Source organism: Schistocerca nitens, chromosome 9 (assembly GCF_023898315.1).
Source record: "Schistocerca nitens isolate TAMUIC-IGC-003100 chromosome 9, iqSchNite1.1, whole genome shotgun sequence".
NCBI lineage: Eukaryota > Metazoa > Arthropoda > Insecta > Orthoptera > Acrididae > Schistocerca > Schistocerca nitens.
Window position 1 is genome coordinate 259,411,038 of NC_064622.1, and position 16,556 is coordinate 259,427,593.

Below are 16,556 nucleotides of genomic sequence, written 5' to 3' on the forward strand. Positions count from 1 at the left end.
TGCGGTCCTCCAGCCTCGGACAGCTTCTTGTTGTGTCCCTTCGTCAGATTGTAGCAGGGTAGTTTGTCGGCGCATTGTATCGCTGTGGCATGCCGATTGGGCTGCACTTCCAGACAACAAGCTTCGGGCCTTGAAAGCTCTTCCCGTGGCTTGGACGTCCTCCTCACGCCCTTCTCGGCCCGGTTGCGAATTGGCCACTGCCGGTTCAGCCATCGCCATCTGCTGACGGCTGCGCCGGCGCCGTTCTGCCCATGTGGGCAATTGCTGACGGTCCGCCACATTTTAACGTCGTGTCCGGATTTTAACACCCTGCGTCTCGATCTTGGCCTGCCATGTACTGTAGAAGCCATTTTAGCGGATGACCCACGAGCAGCTGCTCGCGTTCTTCATTTTATCAATTTGACAACCCTCTCAAAGGACATTTGATTATGCTGTTTCCCTTTTTAATCCTATGCCTGTCAGTATGTCTTTCACCGTGTTTTCCGTTTCGTTGCTGTTTTAAACTTGTGACTCGCGGTGCATTTCTACAGTAGTCTGGGCGCTAATGACCGTTGACGTTGTGCGCCCTAAAACCAGAAAAAAAAAAAGCACCAAGTTCCGCATCCAAATAGATGATTAAATCTCCGCCCGGAAGTCTAGATTTATGTATTCCATGGTTTCCCTAATTTCCCTTGGGAATATTTTCCACGATCTTCAGATACGGTATTGTTTCGTTTCTAAGCACTTAGAAGTCGACGGCCCACTAGGCGTCAACCGAGCTTCCTTTGTAATGTAATTTTCTCAGCACCGCCACTAGATTGTCATATTCAGTATAGGAATGTTCAAGAGGATAACGGGAATGAAATTATTGTAAGAGGTCAATTAAGAGCTGCGTTAAAAATTACAGGTTGTCGTTAATGTACCGTCATTATGTGACTCGCCTGTAGCCTCCATCACTCTACGTACAAAGCCTTTTGTTGACACCCTTGACGTTCGTATTGTTTCAGTGATGGTAATTGCCTTTATACTCTCGAAATAAGGCTGTGCATAAATAATTAATGAAGATTTAACTGTCATAAAAACGTTTCTTGCCACACACAACACAGTGCTGTATTTCGTTAAAATAAACAGTGTGTGAAAGTAGCAAAGAATGGATAATTCAGTATACTGGTGTTATTTTCCTGAACTGAAACCAATTTGAGGAGTATATTAGTCCACTAAGCGAACCATATGCTCGGATGTTGCGGCGGCGACTTTTGTCATCTGACCAGGTTAAGTCAAGTTCCAATTCAACGTATTGCGCGCCGTCACTTCGCAGTGCAAGCATAGCTCGTCACCAGGTTTAACCCTTAACTGTATTCGTGGGTTAATTTATTACCCCATGCGTCGCTATTTCGTTTAAATTTCCGTTCCTACTGCAGCGTTGCCACTCAGCTTCTCTGTAATCTTAATACCCGCTGCGCTTTTGCATTATGTAGGCATATGCGATCATTATTTCCGTAGGTACGTACCACTTCGTGTCGAAATCTACCTCATGAAGTTATAAACTTTACTTTCCTTACTTTCCATAAGAAATTCTTTTTAATTGTTTTAAGACAGAAGGGAGCAACGTTCGAATGATCATCAAATTTTCGAGCTATTGTTGAGACTACTGAGTCATTAGATACGCCAGATTCTTTTCAAGGTGCAGTCAGGTTTAGTGACATTGAAACAAAAATATCTACCCGCGAAACTGACCGCGAAATAGAGGACGTTGAAGGGCCAGAAGACGAGAATGTTCGTAAAGAAACCAAGAAGTACTAAGACAGTCGGGCTATTTTTACGGAAAAACTTGTATAAAAACGAGTAGCAAGATGGTGCACCAAGATTTTATAAAATAAGCCGGCACTGCATTGATCAAAGCAAATATCAAAGAGGGAAATGTATTCCGGAAATTTTTGTAGAGATTCGTAGATTGCAATGGACGAAGTTCTTTGCAAAAATTTCGAAAACGATACCAGGGAGGATGAATCTGCAGTGCAAGTGCAACCGCGACCGAGTCACCCAAAAATCAAAGGTGTAACGATGCGACAATTCCATTGACAAAAAGGTATGCCTTGATTGTGATGGCCGAAAATAAGTGGTTGTTTGATTCGTTTACATACCTACTATCATCTTTTATTGAAAGTCATCGTTTATTTTTTTGTTTATAGTTTACTTAATTGATCATCACTTCATGTCAAAACATGGCTCTAAACAAAAATTAAGTAGGTTTTCAGTTTTTTCTTTTTTTAAGTTAATTCCAAAGGTTCCGTTTAAGAGGTCAATGTTGGTAAGGTCATGTTTCCTGTTTTAATAAAGATTAATTTTTCGTAAATACAAGCATTTCTTTTATTGATTCGTCAACAACAGTTTCGAGAAACATAGCAGTTAGTTAGTTTCAGAGGGTTTTGTTTTTGGAGTCGAAAACTATCCCACGAAGTTACTAACGTCAGTCTAAATACCGGGTGTAGTTAAGGGTTAAAGCTATTGATGATGACTTGATGGTAAATCGAATGACGGTACTCACAAACGAAGTGACGGAATTGGCAAGTCAGTGGATTGCAAATTACAGCAGGTGGTGCGCAGTGTTCAGGAGTGGGACTTGTCTTCGCGCTTCCCCCCCGTATTCTGAAGTGCAGAGTTTTTATTCATTACCGAACTCTCGCGCACTTCTAGAAGTGATATTTCCCGTATTTTGCTAAGAATCTCGTTTAGCCAATTCTAGTACATCTAGAAAATAGTCTTCGTGGTTTGACATATCTCGAAACTGACCAACTTGTTTGCGTAAAAATGGTAATTGAGAGTCTTTCACGCCCATCATGGAAGGGGAAGCAAGGAGGCTCTCAGAAACAATGTTCTCCCCACGAGACTTGGTTTTGAAGGTGCCTAAATAAATGCGCCGTTACGTATGCGAAAAAGTTTACAAAGAGAATATTACATTCGATTATTACGATGCGTCAGAATTAAAGCAGGCTGAAGTTTATTCAAACGAAACGGGAAATGATTTACATTACGCTGTGAGTAGATGTTGTCTGCGATAAGTGTTCGTCATATGGAAGTGCCGGTCATTGTTCAATTGTTCTACTGTGGCGAATAGACGTGTAGCGTTTAACAGCGACCCACTTGTAAGACTACTGTTGTCCGTCGCTACCTCCTTTCCCTATCCTCAGGCAGAAATATGACAGTGCTACCACTCGGATAGAGACTTCCGTACACTTCGCCGAGTAGTAGGTGATGGGTTAACTTCTTGCGTTTGACCGCTGTTGCGGTTCGGAGGAGGGCGATACGGACGACGGCAAAACAGACTACTGGTTGGTCGCGGCTTATCTAGCGAGGCGTAGCTTCCGCGGGGAATAGAACAGCGACTGCAGACGAGGGGATTAACCTTGTTCCCAGTGGCAGGCGGCGCTGGGGAATTGTCACGGACTGCGTCGACCGATGGCGTCCATCACATCCGCACAATCATGCTGGCAAACCGAGGAAAATGTACAATGGGTTCCTGATTTTTCACGGATGTCTGTAAGTGCCTCTACTGCCATTGTTTTCCAAACACTTTTTTGGTGAGTGGTTTTTGAGAGGCACGGACCCTATCTACGTTCACTGGGTGTGAAGAAAAGTCACCTTTCTATGCTTGAAAGAGCAGGATTTTAGGGCTATCATAGACGTACCATCGTTTTGAAACACTAAAGGCATCTTACGTCGTCTTTCAAAAAAATGGCTCTGGGCACTATGGGACTCTACTTCTGAGGTCATTAGTCCCCTAGAACTTAGAACTAGTTAAACCTAACTAACCTAAGGACATCACACACATCCATGCCCGAGGCAGGATTCGGACCTGCGACCGTAGTGGTCTCGCGGTTCCAGACTGCAGCGCCTAGAACCGCACGGCCACTACGGCGTGCTTTCGTCGTCTTTAATATCTGTGTGTTCATGTGTGGCGGACAGTACATAGTGTACGACAGTCGTCACCACTTTTCGCAGACGGCGAATTATCAGCGCTGCGGAATCGCCGTTGAACTCTAAACGCTCTGGAATGGTGTTGGTCGCTAATATCCCTATACAAGAAAACGCCTTCCTTGTTGCAGGTACGAAACTGGGTAGCGAGACGTTTGAGATGTTTACCTGGGAAGCACCTGCTCCCCGACTTTCACGTTGTACAAAAAGTAGTTCACAGATTGTCTTTTGAATTGAAGAAGAAATGTATGTGTAGGTGTTCTTTGTGGCGATTTCTCGGATGGGCCCTCTGTAAAGATCACGACAGATTTTTATGCGTCTTTGTGAAACTGACTTAGTGCTTCCTTTCCAGTACACTGTATATCGGCTATATGCTAAATTGTAAAGTTACCAAATTTCTTTCGTATATTCGTTTCACTGCAAGTTGGCGTCAGTAGCACAGTCGTCGTGCTGAGGAGACTCTCATATAGGGAGCCCTTCCTGGTTCAAGATTCATTTCGACACCAGGCTCGCTCATAAACGTATTCTCCTACAGTAGAGGCCTTGATGTTGAGAGGAACTTCATATTTCCCTCCTTTCATTAGTCGTACCAGAACAGAACGGTGAGGGAATAAGCAACAGAGGTCATAAGAGCCGAGTATTCGTAATAAAGTGAACAGTTTAGTGATTGTAAGTAACCCATTCTTAGTGATACTCTTCTATAATCCGCCAAGCAACGCTCTTGCAGAGCGCATTTTAACGATAAGGGTGAATCGCTGGCATACATTCTAGACAACAAAGGATATGTTAGTGCTTAAAAGATCAGAGCAAGTCGATGATTTAATACACGATGAAACGGAATATCTACAGTTCTGAGAAAAAAAAATACGTCAGCGGTCGAGTTGTTCTGTTCTCGCTGACCTGGAATTTTTGTACCGCAGAATACTGTGGAACGGCGTTCCACGCGAAGCGAAATCAAAAACTCCTAAATAAATAAACTGTCTGCCTAAGCGGCGTCATACCGAATGACAGCTTCGAAGCTGTTACATACATTATAATTACGTGTAGTATTTATGAAGTACCCATACCTAATCAGCTTGAGAGGCACGTACATTTTGTCGACGGTAAAGCCACCTTGTAATTGTCGTGCGTGTCTGTGTTTCTTCGGAGTTATTCCCATAGTCAGACACACAGTTTTATTTCGTACTCTTTGTCGGCACGGTCGAGTTCCTAGGCATTCTTCCTGCGTGTGGATCTCGCAGTCATGACGCGGCGTCAGCTATGACGTAAGCCGCCGTGTCACTGCCTTCGCCATCACCGCTGGCCTCCAACAGTTGTCAAGGTGCTTCCCGTTCACCGCTTGCATGCTTCGTCCGTGGATTGTTCGTTTGTCGAGCTTTCGACGTAGCCTCCTCTGACAGAAATACTTGTTTGTAGATGCATAGCGCTGTATCTGCTCTGCGTTTTAAGGAGGCGCGTTTTACTTTCACCGCCGTTAAACGAACATGAAGTGAGACAAGCGAAGGTCTTAACGTATCTTCTCAGGTAGTACACAACAGTGAGTCCTAAAATAGAATCTTAACCACTCCAAAACACTTTATTTTATTTCAAATGGTTCAAATGGCTCTGAGCACTATGGGACTAAACATCTGTCCTTAGGTTAGTTAGGTTTGAGTAGTTCTAAGTTCTAGAGGACTGATGACCTCAGATGTTAAGTCCCATAGTGCTTAGAGCCACTTGAACCATTAACTGCAGCATTCATTCGATCGTCAGAATGAAAGCACATCCAGTGGAGAACATATAACGTTCTTGCTAAAGTAATCAATTTACATTTAACTCGTGTATATACTGAAGTGACAAGTCATTGGATAGCGATATGCATAATTACAAATAAAGGTAGCTCTGCGTACACAAGATAAAAAGGGGCAATGCCCTGGCGAAGCTATCGTTTCTACTCAAGTGACGCATGTGAAAACGTGTCCGACGTAATTACGACCGTAAACGCGGTGGTCTTCCAACGTGGAATGTTAGTTGGAGCTATACGCCTGGAACATTCCATTTTGAATATCGTTAGCGAATTCAGTACTCCAGGATCCACAGTGTCAAGAGGGCGCCGAAAGTAGCAAATTTCGAGCATCACCCCTCACCACGGACAACGCAGTGGCCGTCGGCATGCACTTAACGACCGAGAGCAGTTGCGTTTGGATGCAGTTGTCAGTGCAAACAGACAAGTAACATTGCATGAAATGACCGCAGAAATCAATGTGGGGCATACGACGAACATACCTTTAGGACAATGCGGCGAAATCTGGCGTTAATGGGCTATGGCAGCACACGGCCGACGTGATTGCCTTTGCTAACAGCACGACAACGCCTGCGTCGCCTTTCCTGGCTCATAACCGTATCGCTTGGACGTTAGACTGGAAAATCGTGGCCTGATTAGCTGAGTCCCGATTTCATTTGGTAAGAGCTAAATGTGGAGTTAGTGTATGGCGTAGACCACACAAAGCCATGGACCAAAGTTATCAAAAAGACACTGTGCAAGCTGGTAGTGACTCCATAATGGTGTGGATTGCGTTTACATGGAATGGATTGGGTCCTCAGTTCCAACTGAACTGATCATTGACTAAAAATCTGTGTGTTCGGCTGCTCTGAGACCATTTGCAGCCATCATGTTCCAGAAAACGATGGAATTTTTATGGATGATAATGTGCCATTGTCACCGGGCCACAATTGTCGGCGATTGGTTTGAAGAACATTCCGGACAGTTCGAGCGAATGATTTGGTCGCACTGGTCGCCCGACATGAATACCATCAAGCATTTATGAGACATAATCTAAAGGTCAGCTCGTGCACAAAATCCTGAACCGGCAACATTTCCGCAGTTACGAACGCCGATAGAGGCAGCAGCATGGCTCAATGTTTCTGCAGGAGGTTTCCAAAGATTTGTTGATTCCATGTTACTTCGAGTTACAGCACTAGGCCGGGCGAAAGGAGGTCCGACGCGATATGAGGAGGTATCGTTTGACTTCTGTCAGCTCAGTGTAGTTTTCAAACATACACTTCCAAAATAGCATTTATTATCCAAGACTAGTGATGATGCGCCCACTGTGATATGTCAGTACACTTCGCTGGCTCAATTAACGTCGGATTGCTTGCATTATGATTTATACAAGCTGCTTACATTCTGATACGTGTAAGTGATGTTTTAGAATGCCACGCAATAGCTAAGCGCATATGAAGTTGCCCGCAGCAAGACGAAATGAACGCTTTTACTGATAAATGCGAAGATCAGTTAAACTTTGTATGAAGTTCATTGAGTGTATTTAAAAATGTACCACACTGTTTAGCAGCGATAGTCTTTTTCACGTGTGTGTTAGGAAGGGCGTGTGGGAATAGAAAAATATCGCTGTATAAAAAGCTGGCAATCCTAAAAAAAGTTGAAACACCATGAATGTCGAAATTACTTTCTCTGAAACTCGTTGGCACTCCAGGCAAAACATAAGTGTTTCACGTATCCTTGCCGTTTACTAAACGAAGCTCGCATTTAAGAAAAAAAAATTCTTTTGAACCAATTAAATAATTATTACCTATTGTGGTACTTAAGTTCAGTTTTATATGACTTTTGAGGAAGGTTTCCTTCTTTGTGGACAGAATTCCATGCGTTGGAATCTGTCCCTAGCCGCGTCTGCCACCCCCAAGTCCCACATTAGGCGCCAACGCTATTGACAGAGCGCCAGCTATATAGATACAACAGCGGCGCTGATTACAACTGTCACAAGAGTTATCACTGTTTCCTCAGCTCGGCGCCGGCGTGTATTCCTCGCGCCTGAATACACGCATTCAGGGCGGCGATTAGACCACAGCCGAACTACTGGCGGATCTGTAAACACACGCCTGTCCAATAAGCGCCAGAGACTCCCAGTTCGTTAGACCAGTAAACAAAGTTCGCTAACTGCGAGCCATCAACGTGTGCCGCAATTCTCCGCTGACATCATCAGTATTGAATGTATCTGCTGCAAGCGTCATGAGCAATAAACATTATCACACAAGTTGCCCTTGCGCACTACTCGTGTACCAATGGGTTTGTGGACTGATCAGCACGTGTCTGAAAGATTGGCCAACTGGGCCACAGCAAAATTAAATTTAATGTGAATCGCATAAATACACAAAAGGGTGCAATAGCTATTACCTAAACGGTAGGTGATTGGTGACTGGAAACAATGTCAATCATATGTTGGCGTATATCTCTGTAGCGCTTTAAGGCGGAGCGACAGCGTAAATCTAGTCGTGGGGAAGGCAAATTACGAAGTGAGATTTATTGAAAAAATTTTAAGGAAGTGTAATTCATCACGAAGGTATCAGTTTGCAAAGCCCTTTCGTTTCTTTACTATTGTTGGACGGCCTGGGACACTCACAAAGTCGGATTAGAGGGGGTGGGGCAGAGAGGGAGAGGGGCAATGAGACAGAGGGGGGGGGAGAGAGGGAGAGAGAGAGAGAGAGGGGGGGGGGGGAGGTCCAAAGATGATCTGCACGCTGCCTCACGGAAATGCTTAATCCTCAACAAAAAGCAGTAGGAGACGTTTCAAGAAATTCTGGAAGCACACCTTCCTAAATCTGAAAATCTGTAAAATTGGAGAAATTCTCGCTTATCACAATGTTTCTTCCTGTACACTGTGTAAAAGGAATTGCGGGAAAAAATACTGCAATACTACTTACACCACTACCACACGTTGCACACTAGCTTAATGAGTACATACGTAGGCGTATGGCCTGCACTGTGTACCTTCCTCCTATGTATAGACCGTGAATTCATAATGGAATGTAACGCCATGTTTGTCAAACAGGTGTCCTTACCTTGAAATGATACACCGAACTTGAAGATAATTTAACCCGCGAATACTACGCCAAAAGTTTTAACTTGAAGTTTCTTACAGCCTTACAGCACATTGGGCGTATTTACAAATGTACACTATTTCGTATATTTTACCCGCGGTATACATGGCAATTTCTTAGTCTTTGTAAGCTTTCATCTAAGATCCGTTGCACACAGTCTTCTCAATTCTTTCCACATTGCATCTGAAGTTCAGTACAAAATATAATCTTTAAGGGCTTGTACTATGGACAATAATTTTCAGATTCCAATAGGAATAGTACAGGAACAAATGTATAATGATCCGCTTCCGTAGCCGTGCGGTCAGCGCGGCGGATTGCTTAACTGTAGGGACTCAGATTCGATTCTCGGCCGAGTCGGAGATTTTGTCCGCTCGGTGACTGGGTTTTGTGTTCTCCTTACTTTCGTATCGTCGTAATTGACATTGCACTATTGAGCTGTATGCGTGCATCCGGAAAGCCAGCAAATTAAAAAAACAATGTGTATAATTATATATTTCACTTACCCATGTCTTGCATTCGCCACCAATCACAACCACTCAAAGTATGTGAAACGCATTTACAAACACCTTGTATTTATAGTACTCTTATGTGTCGCAATGGCTTTTAGTTGAATAGATTCTTCATCAAAACCCTGAAATTTACAGAAACGAAGAAGCACAATTTCGCTAAGGTGTCCAGTGTATACCCGTATTTACTCCTAGGTTACTGTGGGCGAAGTGGGACGCTGTTTAAGACACGGAACACTCATTTAGGAGTGGCAGCTTTAATTGTTTCAAGCTGTTTGATTTAGCTTTCCCGTTGCTTCTCTAAATACTAAGGCGAATACAAGATCCAGCAGCGACACAAGTAATTTTTACGCCTACGCTCGTCAAATTGTAGTAGTATTCGATCTCGAACGAAACGCCAACCCACTCTGCCTATGCTACTACTTTCATTCGACGTTAAACACGTACACTACTACGCAGACACGGTTTGCTCATGAAGCTTACACATCCACCACTTTGTCAACACGCAGTTCTTGTACCACGTGCAAATATTACACACAAAAATGGTTCATTCTGTTACAAAAAAGAACAAAAGAATGAGACACGTAAGTGCCCCCACAACTTCTGCTTATTTTCAATGAGGATCCCACGGTGCACTGTCCATACTACTGTGGTTATACAGAGAGTAACGGGTGGAACTGCAGATAATTTTTTGGTGGCAGAGGACGCTGCACTGAATAATATTACATCAGTATTTACGTCATTGGCATACTAATAATCATAGCTATTTCAAATTGTATGTTCTATAGTTGGATAATATCTCTAAGTACATTTGGCTAGAGCAAACCATTAATACATATTTTCTCCGAACAGCAAGTCAGGTGTTGAAACATGGACGCAAACGTGTAGTCCATAGTTACAGGCGTAGTCCACTTAGTGGTGCAGATGGCCGTATGGACAGGTTCGACCATGCAGAAAACATCAGGACGTAAAGTTTGTGATGTATTTGTGGGAATGTTGTTAGATGCGGAAAAATATAATCAACATACTGATGTGTGAACATATCAAGGTACCACATATAAAATTATCTGCACAGACACCAGTTACATCGTGTTTATTTAATACAGAGTGTACGCTGGACACTTCTTAGGTATTACTTGAAATGTGGCTAGCCATGACGAAATAAGACTAACTTAGTTAAGAATAAAGCTGCGTATATGTAAATAAAAACGCTTTTATTCTTCGCAGAATTTTCATATTTGTGCACTACAGTATCTTCGATCTTAATATTGACAGCAGTGAATGTGTGGCAGAAGACTAACCGATCACAAATGTCCTGTAGACATCTGGCGCTTTACCAGTGCATATTTTAGAGAGTGGCTGTCTAAGAAAAAACATCGATTTTAAAGTAAATAATTTCTTCTTTTTGTTATAAGAAGTATAGTAGTTCAGATACTTCAGACTCGGCCTTTTATGTAATCAGACTAATTCACGGCACTGAAATTATTAATCGTTAGTGTGACAGATTAAAACGTGTTTAATTGATACTGTGTTTTTTGCTCCAGTATGACAGACCAGCAGCGGACGTCACAGACCGAAATTATTGACTTTGATTTTTTAGAATAACGCAACCTGGAGACGCTTCTAGTGGGTTATCTGGTGGGCCAGCCCAATTCGTGAACCGCGTCCGCTATGAGATAGCGCCTGTGGCACGTCGTAACAGCTTCTGTCCTCAGTAAAGCTTCTCTGAGGAGAGAGCGCCTCATGGAATCTTAAAGAAGTATTCTGTGGTAATGTTCCGTACTCCTGCATGACTGTTTTACTGTTTCTGGTTCTGTGATTATGCCGTTCATGACATCCTTCTAATGAGTGTTTTTGACGTCACGTTTTCGCTTTATCTACTATATTTGACGCTCACTAACTATTAATATCATAGTTTAGCAAAAAATGACGCGTTTAAAAGAACGTGAGTTACCAGCTAACTGAAGTGTTTCGTTTTCTTAGTATTGATACTGTAAAAGTTTTATACAGAGGACAAGGCAGGTGAATACCATACACTTCGTGATTCTATCCTATTGGGCTTAATAGTAGTGACAACCGTGGTAGCTCCATCATCTTATTATTTGACGTGTTTGCGTAGTATATTAATGAAAGGAAGGAAGATTATGGTTTAACGTCTTCAGAGAATTAGTACATTAAGATTCGTTATTGTTCGGATGATTACGTTCAGTGAATTTTTGTGGTTGAAACCATAATCATTAATTCCCTCAGGTTTTTCGTAGATTCCAAGTCAGCATTTCCAAGTAGGTGAAATTTTAAAGACTTCATAACATCCGTTACATCCACAGTCTTGAACTGTTAGACTTTGTCTCGTCACATACAGAGAAAATGACCTTGACCACATCATAATAGGTTTTCAGTGTTGACAGCACAGTTGCCTGAGCAATACCTGACAGGCGAAGGTTTAGTGTTAACACGGAATATCGTGGAAAGCAAGATTCGGAGTTGTCAGAAGAATAACAGCAAACGAACTAATACGTGGTTTGCAGTGAGAGTCGTAAAGACTGCAGTTTTCGTTTGTCTAGTCTCAACGATGTGCCTTCCTTCTACAGGTATACAGGAGAGACTTTGACATAGTTTCTTCTGCTCACTTGAAGCGTTCCCTCTGCACTGACAGGACACACGTGCTGACGCTGAAGGACGTCGATGTAGTACTTGGTGCCGGTGAAAATGTATAATTTTTTTTCCATAATGATGACACGAAGCATCTGAATTAACGATGCATCGGTGAATCTTAAATGATGCACCTCAGACACTAGAAGTACTTGTGTGAGGTATACCATTTCCGCTTAACCAGTTAACGATAATAGGGCTGCATTTGTGTTACGCGTAGCTACATGGATGAAGCAACAGGAAGTGTACACGACAGTTGTCAACAGCTTGTTCTTCACATTGGGAGTGTACTTCTTCATAACAGCAAGAATTCGGGCGGTGAAGATCACTGATATGGTTCCACACGCTCTGTGTCCAACATAGAGAACGTGCCACCGTGGTTAGGCTTTACGAGAGCTCGCGATGCTGGTTAGTGACGGCTGTTCATTCTCAGCCTAACGCCTCAGTGAACGGGAATATTGGAACTCCATATCGCTAGCAACCGGCCATTAACATAAACTATCGAAGCCAAAACCGTATGGCCGGCCGGAGTGGCCGAGCGGTTCTAGGCGCTTCAGTCTGGAACCGCGCGACCGCTACGGTCGCAGGTTCGAATCCTGCCTCGGGCCTGGATGTGTGTGATGTTCTTAGGTTAGTTAGGTTTAAGTAGTTCTAAGTTCTAGGGGACTGATGACCTCAGATGTTAAGTCCCGTAGTGCTCAGAGCCATTTGAGCCAAGACCGTTTGTTGGGCTTAGAGTAGCTCTTCAATTGTCTTCACGACGCTGCGTGAATCAAGGGTTCGTTTCTGGGCGGGTGGGGAGATTGGGGTGGGAGGGGTTCCATTTTTTTAGTGTCTACCCCACTCTCTTGCCGTTACTCCTTGTTTTAGCACAACACAGATGCCCGCGATTTTAATGATAATAGCAGTTAGATATATAAAATGTTTCAATATTATAATAATTTGTTTGTATCAGTGGTTAGTACATTTTAGCGTAACGTGCAAGAAATTTCAGCTCAGGGAAAAAGTATTCGTACGAAAGTTTGAAGAGTGCCGGTAGATTTATAATGCATTTTATTTAAGAGTTGTAATTCCCACGCACTTTCACAAATTTGTCGACGTCATTATTTCATTACAAAATCGAAGCATGCACTCAACATTATGCATATTCTGCCACTATTGTGAACATAAGTCTGCAGACTGTCGACGCGAGACTGTAAATGGCGATGCTTCTTCCAGTCTTTTTTGCGCAGTCAAGATGTCACTCTTCTTGTTAGTTTATTTCTTAGTGAAGGGTTTATCCCTTTCTGTTTTCCCTCACTCCACATTCTATCGTTCGCCGATTGTATCCCGGGACTCGGGAACCGTGTCGGGTTTGTTTTTGACAACAGGTACTGTCAGCCTTTGCCTCTACAAGCAGTCAAGCTGCAAGCCCATCGACTTGAGTAGTCCCTCAAACAAGTGTTCTTGCTAAACATAGCCTGTAATTTCAAGGAATTTCTTGGCATTGTGCAGACTCTTCCTTTTCTGGCTTCTTTCTTCTCCGAACATGAGCTGAGGAATTTTGAAACTGGCGTAGGTACGAATGTAAATGCGTTGACTAAAATAATAATGTTTTGTGGTGAAGGGGCGGGTCATGCCCCCTCTCCCTTCGACATGATGGCTTGTTTTCCCGTCAAGTAAAAATCTTTGGGAATAGGTACTGCCTCGCTTGACATTCATTAACAAAAATGTCAGATGTTATGACTTGGACGTGTGCGCCCTGTCGCCTTACCTGAAGAGAGAGCGCGGAGTGCCGGTAGGGGATCCACGACTGCGCAGCGGCGATCCCCACGCTCCCGCCAGACACCTGCTGCTGTTGCTGGTGGTGGTGGTGCCCGTGAGTCGCCGCCGCCGCCGAAGCCGCCGTCCCGGCAGAGGCTGCCGGCGCTGCAGACGCCGCGCCTTCGGCCGCGGCCGCGACCGCGACCGCGACCGCGACCTCGAGCAGAGCTGCGAGCAACAGTGGGCCGAACGCGGCCAGCCACATGGTGGTGAGGCCGACTCACCGACTCCCTCACTGACTGAGTGCCCGGCTGACGGGCCGCCGCAGACTGGTGTGGCCTTGCTGCCAGCAGCCGCAGCGGCGGCCGCGGCGCCCGGAGGAGGTCCAGCGGGCTTCTGCCTGCCCCCACCACGCACCACCACACCCCACCAGGCACCAGCCGCACAGCTGAGCCAGTTGGTCCAGCCGGGTGGCCGGCGAAGGCTGCGCCGAGCGCCTCGGGCCATCTCACTCCGCTCACACTTGACGCTTCCTCCACTTGTTGCTCGGCTGTCACGGCTGGCTCGACCAAACACTTCCCTACCGCGCCTACTTTGACCTACCTCGTAACGGGTGACTTATCCCCTGACTCTTCACTTGCTTTTACAGAACAGTCTGTTACACTGGAGCAAAATGACTGGTGATGGTCGAAGTAGAGAGGATATAAAATGTAGAGTGACAATGGCAAGGAAAGCGTTTCTGAAGAAGACAAATTTGTTAACATCGAGTATGGATTTAAGTGTCAGGAAGTAGTTTCTGAAAGTATTTGTATGGAAGTGAAACGTGGACGATAAATAGTTTGGACAAGAAGAGAATAGAAGCTTTCGAAATGTGGTGCTACAGAAGAATGCTGAAGATTAGATGGGTAGATCACATAATTAATGAGGTATTGAATAGGATTGGGGAGAAGAGAAGTTTTTGGCACAACTTGACTAGAAGAAGGGATCGGTTGGTAGGACATGTTTTGAGGCATCAAGGGATCACAAATTTAGCATTGGAGGGCAGCGTGGAGGGTAAAAATCGTAGAGGGAGACCAAGAGATGAATACACTAAGCAGATTCAGAAGGATATAGGTTGCAGCAAGTACTGGGAGATGAAGAAGCTTGCACAGGATAGAGTAGCATGGAGAGCTGCATCAAACCAGTCTCTGGACTGAAGACCACAACAACAACAACAACTGTTACACTGAATCTGATCAGAAGAAAGTGAACTTAACCGATGAACTGAAATGATCGTATGGCATTATTGGCCGGGAGAGATGTGTACGCAGTTCATCACTTCCTGGCCTCTCGTCCTGCATTGGTACATTCAAGTTTTGAACCTTGAACGTACAGTGCGTGAGGGCTCATTGCTCTCGCCTTACTTCCACTCCAAAACAACATGTTCCATCCCTAACACTTTAGAGAAACTGTACATGGTGGTGTTCGGTAATACTTCACAAAGTGCACATGGTGTCAGCGAGCTGTGGCCCTTCGCTGGTCGAGACATACGTTTCCTAACCGCAGAGTCTACACATACATATCTACACTACTGGGCATTAAAATTGCTACACCAGGAAGATGATGCTGTGATACGCTAATGATTAGCTTTTCAGAGCATTCACACAAGGTTGGCGCCGGTGGCGACACCTACAACGTTCTGACATGAGGAAAGTTTCCAACCGATTTCTCATACACAAACAGCAGTTGACCGGCGTTGCCTGGTGAAACTTTGTTGTGATGCCTCGTGTAAGAAGCAGAAATGCGTACCATCACGTTGCCGACTTTGATAAAGGTCGGATTGTAGCCTATTGCGATTGCGATTCATCGTATCGTGACATTGCTGCTCGCGTTGGTCGAGATCCTGTGACTGTTATCAGAAATTGAAATCGGTGGGTTCAAGAGGGTAATACGGAAGCCGTGTTGGATCCCAACGGCCTCGTATCACTAGCAGTCGAGATGACAGGCTTCTTATCCGCATGGCTGTAACGGATGGTGCAGCCACGTCTCGATCCCTGAGTCAACAGATGGGGACGTCTGCAAGACACCAACCATCTGCACGAACAGTTCGACGTCGTTTGCAGCAGCATGGACTATGAGCTCGGAGACCATGGCTGCGGTTACCCTTGACGCTGCATCACAGACAGGAACGCCTGCGATGGTGTACTCAACGACGAACCTGGGTGCACGAATGGAAAAACGTCATTTTTTCGGATGAATCCAGGTTCTTGTTTACAGCATCGTGATGGTCGTATCCGTATTTGGCGTCATCGCGGTGAACGCACATTGGAATCGTGTATTCGTCATCGCCATACTGGCGTATCACCCGGCGTGATGGTATGGGGTGCTATTGGTTACACGTCTCGGTCACCTCTTGTTCGCATTGACGGCGCTTTGAACAGTGGACGTTACATTTCAGATGTGTTACGACCCGTGTCTCTACCGTTTATTTAATCCATGCGAAACCTTACATTTCAGCAGGATAATGCACAACCGCATGTTGCAGGTCCTGCACGGGCCTTTGTGGATACAAAAAATGTTGGACTGCTGCCCTGGCCAGCACATTCTCCAGATCTCTCACCAATTGAAAACGTCTGGTCAATGGTGGCCGAGTAACTGGCTCGTCACAATACGCCAGTCACTACTCTTGATGAACTGTGGTATCGTGTTGAAGCTGCATGGGCAGCTATACCTGTACACGCCATCCAAGCTCTGTTTTACTCAATGCCCAGGCGTATCAAGGCCGTTATTACGGCTAGAGGTGGTGGTTTCGGGTACTGACATCTCAGGATCTATGCACGCACATTG

The 16,556-nt window shown here is 44.6% G+C and overlaps 1 protein-coding gene across 1 annotated transcript in view; it reads right to left on the reverse strand.

Annotated features, from left to right (window-relative positions):
* LOC126203955 (uncharacterized) overlaps window positions 1–14,046 on the reverse strand; it is a 253,425-nt gene extending 239,379 nt beyond the window's left edge. Inside the window, exon 1 of the mRNA XM_049938348.1 lies at window positions 13,741–14,046. Within this exon, the coding sequence (XP_049794305.1) occupies window positions 13,741–13,995 (255 nt within the window). The 5' untranslated portion in view covers window positions 13,996–14,046. The remainder of the gene's footprint in view (window positions 1–13,740) is intronic.
* Window positions 14,047–16,556: the final 2,510 nt, after the last annotated feature.